We start from the raw sequence: 11,922 nt of genomic DNA, 5'->3' as shown, positions 1-11,922 counted from the left end.
CCCATATTTGGGTTCATGGGAGTCACCGCATCACGATTGGTTTGAGCCGTAATGGCTTGAGAAAGTACTTAGAAGGCTGCTCAAAACTCGGCATTGGAGACTTGATCATTCAAAGGATCATTCGAATCTTGTTGCTCCTCTTCAACCACATTCCTTCTAGCAGGGTATCTTCATGAAGGCATTTTTTTAAAATTGCAAAGTACAAGCGTTATAGGGAAAAACTTAACCACTCTACCGCATGACATAGATCATGAAAGAAGTGAGATTTTCCTAAGAGATTTCGTAGCCTACTATTCATGAATATGGTGCGCTTTACACCAATGAACAAGACTCTACTTAACATGACACGTTAGACTTCCTAGGACTCTTCTAAACCTAGTGTTGTAATACCAAGTTTGTCACTACCCAAACTAAGGCCAAGCCGCAACACAACGATCGGGATGTGAGGGACCCCAACCAAGCCATCTTAGCATATATCGCATACATAAGGTAAAGAAACATAGTAAAATAAGTAGAAGTAACAACTCAAGGGAATGGGTCTAAGGGATAGAAAACACAATAGATGTCCAGCCGAACTACATCACATAGCGTCTAAACATGCCTCTAGTATAGTCTTTGATAGGGGTTTAGGAAAAGGTCCTAGCTCACCCGAAACATAAGAAGAAAATTAAGTAAATAATGAGAATGAAAGTCATGCCCTCGATAGAATGAGGACTCATAACTTTTTGATATCTAAAGCTACTCTAGCCATGAAGAGGATAGTCGTGAATGTCATCAGTCCTTGCATTATGAGACAATGTAGGCAAAATATGTGTTAGTACATAGAAGGTACTAAGTATGTGAGATATGCATGAACAAATAAAGGAACATGAACAATATGCCATAAGATGCATGACCAACATAATGAAAATGAGCAAAACTTAAAAAAATTTGAAAACATATAAAAACTCATCGTCAATCCATATAATAAAACTTCATGGTAAAACTCATAGGTTAATCTTCAACTTGTATGGGATAAGACCTGTAACCGATATTTTAAGACCATGCAAGCTATAACATGGAATTCGACGGAACCCTCATCGAGAAGGGGGAGGATACCTTGTCAGGGTATACTCTGTCATGGTACTCAACTCAACTCAACTGTGCTATATGTGGATCTACTAGCTAGGCCATGAAGGCAATCCTATGCGGGCAACATAGTTTTGGACTTTAGGTTGCTACTAGAATTTCCTTAAACTAACCGTGTTATCAGACCAAACCCCACCTAGAAGCTCTCTCGGTGCTTAGTCATTATCCCAATGAAAACTCATAAAAACATGATCATAACATAATAGGGAAAGATAGTAACTACCTATCAATCCATCTTTTAAAACATATTAGGAATAACTCATTAACTTTAGTGATTCATAGGAATTCATAACTTCGGTGAGAATTGTCCTTATCACCATCTTTAAACATGATTGTGTGAGAATTATACTTATCACACCATAATAACTATCTTTGATCATCATTATAACTTCTTCCTTAAATCATAAATCTCAACTTTAAATCATAGAACTTTCCTTGAAAAATCATTAAAATTCATAATCAACTCATAAAAATCATCTTTAACTTCATAATCATCACTTGAAAATAGATTTATGCATGGGCATTCATAATTCAACTTAAAATCATGCAATTTATGTGAAAACATGCTTAGAATAATAATTGATAACAATTCAAAACAAAATTGAAACAGCCCAATACAATTCATCAAAACTGGGGTTCATAAACTATTGAAAATTGAATGAGTTTTGAGAAAACTTTGAGACTCCATGGGTGAAAGGAACCCATGGATCAATACCCACATACCTTGAGTAAATTCACTTAGAATTGAGAAGTAACCTTGAAGAAAATCTGAAACTCTAGCTTGAAACTTGGAGAAAAATCCTCGAGAGGGTTTAGTTCTTGCGGAAATTTTAGAAGAATGATTTAGAATGAGGAAAATTTCAAAGGATTGAATAGATATAGGCTTGAACTTAGCCATAATTGTGTCTAGGTTCATTGAACCGAACTTGGAAAATAACATAATTACCCTTCATTAAATCTGAAACTAGACCCTACAAATCCTTTTCTACCAGTCATAGAAGAAATGACGAGTCGTCAAAATGACTCATTCTGCAGGTCTGAGAAAAGGGCTCAAATTTGAGTCTCTAAAGTTTGCGTACGATTCATTTCTATGACTCGTCTTCGTGATGATGAATCATAATGTGCATTTGCCCTGCAGGTTTTGAAACTTGTAAAATTGGAGTCCTAGAACCTTTACTTACGAGTCATCATTACAACTCATAATTACGATCACAATTCGTCATCTTGACTCTCATTGCAGGCATAAAAGCCTGCAAGTTTAATAGCCTCTGAAGTTTTGAAATGAGTCATTCTTACAACTCGTCAACAGGACGGCGACTCATCTTGCTGAGTCGTAGAACCTCTCCTGAGGGTTCCACTGAACAATACTCTATGGTCTATCTACGACTCATAGAGCTTTCTCGTAAACATGGGTCAGTTTAGAAATTTTAGAATTTCTCCTTGGTTTCAACTTTTTAACTTTCGGGGTCTTACAATAAAATACTTAGGAAATCCTACATAAATATTTATTTTCCTACTGTTTCAAACTATGGATCCCTATACTGGATCTAGGGCATGTTTTGATTCAGTCATTTTTTCAAAACTTAATTGTTCAGACTTTTTGAATCAGTACTCATGAAATAGAACTTGAGTAGTTTCTTGAAATAGTTCAATGACCCTTCAAAAGCTTCCACTCAAACTTCAAGCGATTCAATTTGAAACTTCTGTCAATAAAAAATACATCTTTTATCAAATGACTTCTCCTTTTTATAGAAATTCCAAGAGAAATAGGGACACACCTTATGTGACGTCTCTAAATCGGCCACTAGCGCTTTTAAAATTTGCTCCCTGAATATCTATCATGAACCATATACCTTCCATCCCATTATAGTTCAATACAAGCAATTACCCTAACCAAGCCTCCTAGCATACATAGTAAGACATACAAAGCATGAAATTAAAGGAAAACTTTAAATGCATAATATAGTCTCAAACATAGAAATTTCGATGTAAGATAATTCAAAACATAGCATTCAAAATAAATGAAACATATTCTTCTAGCCTGACAACGTCTTAACTATATTGAGGGGGGAATAGTACAAGCCCTATATCACCCAAAGCATAAGAAATGAAATAGTTTGAACGTAAAAAAATGACATAACAGGTTCGCCCTCGAATCATGAGGACTCACCAAACTAGCAAACTCTGAGTAGAATCTCGAACTAGCCATAGGTATGGGTAGGAGCGTTGTGACCCATATTATGAAATAATATAGGCAAAAATATGTGTTAGTACATGGAATGTATTAAGTATGTGAGAAATATGCATAATGTGAAATAAAGGACATAATATGCATGGACATGAGAAGTATGATCAAAATATCTTGAAAAGCATGAAGTAAATCATAAAGTCATGAGATAAGTTCAATGCATCATAAAAATATCATTTAAGAACTTGTAAGAAAACATAGTAATTTTATGGGAGATGGGTCGTAACCGACAATAAAACCATGTGAGTTGTAACATGGAGTCCGGTGTAACTCCTACACCGAAAAAAAGAGAGACACTTGTCAAAGTAGACTCTGTATCATCATCATGATGAGCTATTTGTGGATCCACTAGCTAAGTCATTTAAGACAACCTACAGGGGTACATAGTTTGGAACTATTGGTTGCTACTAGAGACTCCCTTACGAAGCCTCTACCTTAAACCCTCTCGGTGCTAAGTCACATACCAAAGAAATAGATAAAATCAATTAAAACTTATCATTAGGAAAGGAAATAATCATATACTAATTCACATCATAAAATCATATAAGAGTAGCTCCTTAAAATCATGATTTCATAACATTGTTCATATAGACAATTACCTTTCTAAGCATTTAAATCAAAATTTCATTCATATTGTGAGAATACCTTTCACAATTCATTGTTACATACTTGGAAACATCGGGAAACATTAATTCATTACTTTCATAAAGTATTCGTAAATCCTTCATAAATTCCATTATCATAGTTCATAGTTCATAGTTCATACTTTGAAAATCATAGACATAATGCATGGATCCATATGAAATCAATTGAAATCATGTGTCATAGTAAATTCATGTATAATATAGTAGAATAACATTAATTTAAATCAATTAAGAAAGACCCATGAATAATTGACATGAAACCCTCACTGAGTTGGGTAAAATAATTTGGAGAATTGACATCTTTTGGGACCCAATGAATGAAAGAAATCTTTTGGTGAATTCTCACATACCTGAATAATCAAGGACCTAAAAGCAAGTTTCTAACAGTGGAGACTTGATCTTAACTTGAAACTCTAGCCTTGACTTGGAGAAGAAACCTTGGGAGAGAATTATAGAGAGAAGATTTTTGAGTGGGGGTGTTTAAGGGAGAATGAGGAAAAATTTGGAGGGTTTGGATAGTTATAACTATTGGGAAAATAGCCCAAAAATGTTGTTGCTTCAATATTAGAAGAGTGGAAAATGCCTGGAATGCCCCTGAAGAAAACTGCCGATCAGGTTCCACGGGCGCTTTCTATAGCCCGTGGAACTTTATACGGGTCATATAAGGCCTAGTGGAAGGCAACCCCCCAAAAGAGTACTGAAGCCCACCTTCTACGAGTAGTTCTACGGCTTGTGGAATTTTTCACAGGCTGTAACCTTTCATATAGGTTCCTTAAGTCCAACATATTCTCAGGTCTGGTGTTGTGGTCTATGGACCCTCCTACGTTCCGAAGATCCCACCACCATCCGTAGAATTTGCATGTGTAGTCAACTTCCTCCAAAATCTCAGAAGCCCTTTTTACAAGACAGTCTATGGTCTGTAGACTTCTTATCGGGCCGTATAAATACTTGTGAACATCAACTCTCAAGTTTTCATTTCCTATAGCCTTTCACGGGTGACCTCCACGGTCGTGGAACCCTATACGGTCCGTGAAGGACCTCGTGGAAGACCCAACTACAACTTTTGTGATTTTTTCTTTCCTTTCCAACTTCCAGGGTCTTACATACTTATCTCTATATTGTTCACAAGTCATGTCAATTGGAGCATGAGAAATGTAATTTCATTCAACTTATTTTTAAATTGTTCAAAAGTCATGTCAAATTGGAAAACATGCCTGGTTCACAAGTCTCGTCGAGTGGGGTATGATTTAAAGTACAATTTTCAATTTATCTTCATTGAATTATTCACAAGTCATGACTAATCGATAAAACAAGTCTATATTGTTTAATTGTTTACAAGTTATGCCAAATTAGCACGGTTTTATAATATCTTTATTCTACCTATCTTATTAAATTGCTCACAATTTCTATCCTATTGACATAACTTGAATGTGTTATTCAGTTGTTCTGGATGAATTAAATCATTTTAGATCCTTATAAAAACTAAAATACGTGCATGTTCTATACTTTTTTGCATCTATTTGGTTAGTTGGATGAAGAATGAACAGAATGCTATTGCACCAATGTCTTATTCATTGTTCTCCTATCAATGATATATTAAATAATTACTTGGAGTTTGCAATTACTTCACGTATGTCGTGAAATACTGCATATTTCAAAAAATGTTAGCAAGTACATTGAAAAATATTAATTGAATGAGAAGTGAGCAAGGGGATGAAAGTTATGTCAGGTCTATTTTCACACATATTTTTAAAAATGTGAAAATAAGCTAAAAACATGCTTTGGCCAAGTTAGCACAAATTTTTAGTAATAGTTTCTTTTTATTATTACCTACCAATGTGGGGCTCTGTTCACACACACCCATCAATCTCCCCCTTGAATTAAGTTCTACTTGATCCATCACTATTCCTGGATTAATTTGGAGATTAATTGTGTGTCACCTACATCAATCGAATATTTATGGTCATAAAAGCGACTAGCTCTTTTTATGTGTGTGCATCTTTGAAGCTTTGGGTAAAAGTAGCAAAAACACCCGTTATCGGACAAAGGCACTAAGCCGGACCCACGCCATCACTCCGCCAACTCCATACTCATTTCGTTGAATCATTAGCTTTTATACCTATTGTTGGGCAAAAAGAGCCTCGTTCGCTTTGGGCCAAGTCCACATGATTTTTCTTGCCTCACTCCATTAAGATTATCCAACACCTTATAAATAACATTTTTTTCTATTCAGCTATCAACATGGAACTTTGTTCACATACCCCACATGAGTTTCTACTGTACTGGCAAGAATTGGCCCATCCATAAGCCAATCTTTGTTGTGCTTGTATAACCAAAATGGGTTGAAAGCAGAAGCTAAAGGCTAGAATTTACAAACATTTGCAACCCTATGGAAGAAAGGATTTTATTCATGCAAACCAATACAAAATAACTGATAGATTACATATATGTCTTGCTTTTTTCTTAATTTTCTTTCTAAACACTATAGCATGCTACGCGCTAGAGCAGAGATACTTTAACCAATCTAGAGTTCATCCTTAGAGGGGGCTGGCTTGGGATTGTCTGCGGATAACTTGACTGGATATGAAGCCTCCATGGTTATCCCACAGAGTCCCTCTTTAGCATCGATGCCTCGTTGCATTCGAAAATAACCTTGTTCACCCCATTCAGTTCCCCATGAATTCTTCACTATCCAGTACTTTGTCCCATCATGAGCTGCTCCATAGCCGACAACTGCTACCCCATGGTCTAGCTCTGTGCCACAATTTCCATTGAACACTCCCTGAATTTTCACATGTTATAAGTTTGTTGTCAAATTTGATATGGTATGTCATCGATTGGAATCGAGCGACAGCATAATGGATATAGATGATTCATATAACATAGCCCAAACTAGTTGAGTTGAAGCATAGTTGATTTATCTATAGGGTCTGTCATGTGGAAATTTGTTTGGTCACATACTTCAAACTGTGGTCTGTCATCCCAGTATTATCTGTTTTATGTGTCATGTTTAGGCAATGCTCAGGCAGGTACATGGCCAGAGGCGGATGCAACGCTATTTAATGAGTTCAATTGAACATAGTAATTTCGACACATAGCATAAATATTTGTGAAATAATAGTAAAAGTTCAATAAATATTAGATTTCAACCCATAATTTCAAGAGTGCGATGAATTCAATAGTAAGAACTAAAAGGTTAAACTCGTTAAAACTAAATTCAGAATGCTTCTCTGTACGTGACAATTTGGTAAGTTCATCCTGATTGGTTTCGTAAGCAGTTTATGTCCCCGATTGATAAAGTAAAATTGTGTTACCTCGGAGTAAAATTGCAGATCAGAACCACTAGCATCAATAGCAACAGATATTGGTTGGTTCACAACAGCTTTCATCAAAGCATCCTCGTCGTTTTCAGGTACCATTTCATGTCCATCGATATTAACCACGGGGGAATTCCTCTAGATGAGATAAAAAAGGGTTAAAGAATACAGTTCTAGGAAATTGGACATTAACATATTTATCAAAGTATGTTGTTTAAACTGTAACATCTACCTTTGACGAATCACAGCGACTGTCACTGGCTTTGTAAGGATATATCCTCTCAGTTGTTACTCCTCCATTTTTCTTGATGAATTCATAGGCATTTTCCATTAGTCCTCCATTGCATCCTTCGTTATCCTTTTCACAATCAACAAGCTCTTGTTCAGACAGTGAAACTAATTGGCCTGTCTTGATTTTGTTTATTCCCTCAACCCCAACTATTGTAGAAAACGCCCAACAGCTACCTGCAAATACACGAGGATGAGTTAGCATGTACTAAATCAAAATTTTCAATCAAAGAATCAAGGAGACTTGGTGTTGCTAGTGAGTTCCGTTTAATAACTTAAGCTTTTAGATGAGATGATCACAACTTTTTGAACTTACCACATTTTCCTTGATCCTTTACACCAGTAACAGCTCCTTTCTTTCTCCAATCGATGGATGCTGGCAGATTATCAGCCTTCTCATGCATAAATCCAGTAACAGGTCGGTTACCATGGAGCATTCTAAAATGTTTTACCTTAGAGCTGTAAAAATTTCTGAATTCGTGATTGGTCATATCAGCAAACTTGTTGAGTTTCAACTTATAAGGTCTGTCCATCTTGTTCACATTATGAATATGCATCACGTTCGCCTTGAACACATTGAAACGTTTTTCTTTCTCGGTTAGGTCTCGAGAAACTGTGTGATGGCTCCTCCATCTCTGGTACAAATCCCATAAGTTCTCTTCAGATGCAATGTCTTTTTCAGTGAACTCCAAACTATTAACTAGCCCAAATACCATAGCCAACGAAAGAGAAATCAAGAAAATCTTACCTGCCTCCATCTCTCTGATAAAAACTGAAAAAGGGATATTGAAATATAATCAATATAAGTGTAAAGACTAGTAGAACTATGATATGATATGAGGATAACATACGTTAATATACTATAGTATTATATAGAGCAAGGCTACATCACATTCTTGCGTCAGTTAGAGATTTGTTAGTCTTTAACAGATATTAAGGGAAAAGCTACTTTTGAAAAAGTGAGACTTGCAGGTATATCAAGCTGTGATTTATGTAATACAGTCATCACGTTATTTTTGCTAAGTTTGTTTATAGATAATGACGATTGGCATATATTTGGAGGCTGCTGGACACGATTTCTTGCAAGCCTGCATGACACAGAGACTCCTTTTTGCCTACGTTATGCTATTTTTAGGATGTCCATAAGAACATATCAATCATAGTGACAATCTTGATGCTACTGATTTAATTAACTATGCCAAAATCACAAACTTATTAGTCAGTTATATAAATTCCCAATATCCATAACATCACAATTCTTGCAGAACACATTCTACTAGTCCATTAAGATACAAAGATTCAGGCAGATATAGTATTAGAGCTGGGTAAATACACAAGTACACCCTATGTTTATACCAAACAAAATAATTTAACTGCAATAGTTAAAAATTATTGTGAGAATACATATCATTTAACCATATGATTAAGTGATGAATATTTGAATGAGAAACACATGTTGCACTGATTAAGTGATGAATATGTGAATGAGAAACACATCTTGCACTAATTAGTTGGTGTAAATACCGCGTGCAGGTAAATTTTACCTTGAAACTGCTTATAGAACTCCCTCAATTGGGGAATAAACATTTTGTTTGGGATGAGTTTGGGCTGTATGCAGAGAGAGATGTATATGCAATCAGCTGATTCAGGAGCATGAGCTTTGGGAAGTGAATTAACTTGTTATATCTGCTGCAGGACAAACTCACAAGTCCAACTTTTACACCAAATACAGGAAAATTAAAATCTGGTAGAAATCATAATTATATCTCTCACCTAGAACAAGTGCAGAGTTAATTACCAAGCAGAGACAACCTATGTTCCCATAAGCTAACATCTGCAATACTTGGAACTTGAAGACCAGAATGAATGAGAAAACAAGTGGAAGACGTTCATCTTCACAGAATCAAATTTTTAAAATTCTGAGTCTGGATCATTAATCAAAATGTTTACAGGCAACAAATAGTAGAAATTAGGTCACAAGAAACGCTAATTTAATCAGACTCTGCATCAAAGGAGAATAATTAACATCCAAGCAAGGACATATCTTTATAGTTTGGCTTGAACAAACAAAGCAAGGATGAAAAAGGAAAAGAAGACAAGCTAAGAAACATTCCTGAATGTAACCAACACTGTATAGATGTTTTCTCAGACTACCACACCACACTGCTAGCAGAAACAAGATTAGCAGTTCCTTTTTTCACCAAAAATCACCAGTCTCCAGAATCAACCAAACACATGAATCGCACAAACTAACAGCCTTGTCTAACAGCAAAAACATTGAGGACGTGAGAGCAAAGTGTGCGGGTTGCACTGGCTGTGAAAGAATAACCAACAAATAGCAATTCACCATAATTTACTCCAACCAAACCAAAAAAGAAATGGTATTTATTGTCAGATTAACAGTGCAAGCATAATCATGCTATTTGACAGCAGAGTACTGAGACAGGTCCAAACTAACGTACATTGAAGACATTCATGACCATTACATGATTTTTATGGAAATTAAGAATTGAAACAGAAGTCCAGAAACATTCAAAAAGACAGAAAAAACAAATTGTTGAATTGAATGCAACTAGGTTTGCAATTCTTGGCAGCTTAGGCAAGAGACTCCCGCTCTTTGTTTTCTCTGATCAACTCTGCTCTCATTCTTCTGATCTCTGCTTCCTTCTCCATTCTCTCTTGCTGCAGTGAGCCAAACTCATATGGTCATCAACATTTAAAGCAAAAAGGATAAAGAAAATAAAATGAAAAAAGGGAAGAAAAAACAAAGACAAGAAAAGGCATAATACAACTTGATAAAGTAGACAATTTTGTTGTACACGAGTGAGGCTTTATGTGCCTAACAGGCATATGGCTTTAAGAAACCCCAACCGTTGTAGTAAAAGAACCTTTGTCACATCATTCAGTGCAAGACTCTCAAGTCCCATTCATTTGGTTGTATATCACTGATAACACTTCGGCTAGCAGAAAAACTGCTGTCCATGCTATAAGTCCTATGTAGTTGACATTAAAAGTGGTATCTTCTGGAAAAATCGACACACACTTTGATCCAAAGTTCAAATGGCTATGCCAATGATAGACCAGGACAGAGAAGGATAAAAGCCTATTTCTTGCCTTTTACTTTCGGCGTAAGGATTGTTGATTAGCATTTTGAATTGGTCACTGGGGATGTGGGCAGTATTTCTGCAATGACCTATTTTCTCCTTAAAAAAACTTTGGCAATGGCCTTGTGAAGGTATCAATCATTAGTCTCGGTTTCAAAAGGACTCCAAAAGAAAATGGAGGTCAGATCACCACCATGGATCTTCTACTAAGAGCTTGTAACATGGATACACCTTTAAGCCAAAAGGCCGATAAAACAAATATTTGGATATTGCACTTCAAGATTTTTGTTGTGACATTCTGGAGTACTTTGATCATACAAGTGGAAAAGTGACAAGTTTTCAAGTATGAAGGTGCAGGCTGGTACTGGTATTCAAGAGAGGCAGAAACACTTGGATGGGCTGAATACTACTTGTTATCGACTCCTTACTCAAAATATTTCAAGACCTTCACTAATGAGGTCCTCGAGAAGAAAAGGGAAACATCAGAAAGTATACTAGTTCTTTCCAAGCATCTGGATTATCAAGTATTATTCCCCCACCCCACCCCCCCACCCCAAATAAACTAAGAACAACATACAAGTAAGCAAAAACATTGGCAAGTCTTCTTCAAGATTCAAAGTTTCTAGCATATGTTTACAAGATTAACACAATATTTAACAAACTTACCTTGAAAGAACCCAATCTGAACGTTAGAAAGTCTATACTTCCCCAAAAATCCAGAGATAAAAGACAACATGAATCCTAAAAATCAGTCAAACCGATAATTCGAGAATTTTATCGAGAAATCAATAAGGACTATTAGAAGACAATCATTTAATGGGTCATTTACATTTATTAGTATTAAATACAACAAAAACAACTACTAAGCCCAATTCCAAGCTAGTTGGAGTCGGCTCTATGAATCCTTACTATCCATTTCACTCTATTTGGACTCATCTCATTTTAATATTAAATAAATAAGTTTCTCCAGTTCTATATGTTTCTCCAATTTTCCACTGACATACAAATAAACATTAAGATGACCTCTAGCAAATATTGGACAACTGTGAGTGTACCAACAAGATGAAGCTTTATATGAACAAGTTGATATTGCCTGTATGTATATTTCTTTTCCATTGAGCTCTATCTTTTGTATATTTGTATGAATTCCAGGAAATTGTGTGTCTTTCTAGACAACTTTCCATCATGGGTTC

The 11,922-nt window shown here is 35.8% G+C and overlaps 1 protein-coding gene across 1 annotated transcript; it reads right to left on the bottom strand.

The window, feature by feature from the left end:
• Nucleotides 1-6,410: 6,410 nt before the first annotated feature.
• Nucleotides 6,411-9,479, bottom strand: LOC129880412 (vignain-like). Its single transcript, XM_055954438.1, has 5 exons — nt 9,170-9,479; nt 7,942-8,397; nt 7,570-7,802; nt 7,335-7,475; nt 6,411-6,802 (listed from the first exon to the last, which is right to left on the bottom strand). Exons 1-5 carry the CDS (start codon nt 9,210-9,212, stop codon nt 6,545-6,547), a joined length of 1,131 nt encoding a protein of 376 aa, XP_055810413.1. The 5' UTR covers nt 9,213-9,479; the 3' UTR covers nt 6,411-6,544.
• Between the last annotated feature and the right edge of the window lie 2,443 nt (nt 9,480-11,922).

The sequence above is a fragment of the Solanum dulcamara genome, chromosome 2, assembly GCF_947179165.1.
Source record: "Solanum dulcamara chromosome 2, daSolDulc1.2, whole genome shotgun sequence".
In the NCBI taxonomy this organism is placed as follows: Eukaryota; Viridiplantae; Streptophyta; class Magnoliopsida; order Solanales; family Solanaceae; genus Solanum; species Solanum dulcamara.
Note: the sequence above shows the minus strand (reverse complement) of the source record. Positions and strands in the feature narration are given on the sequence as shown.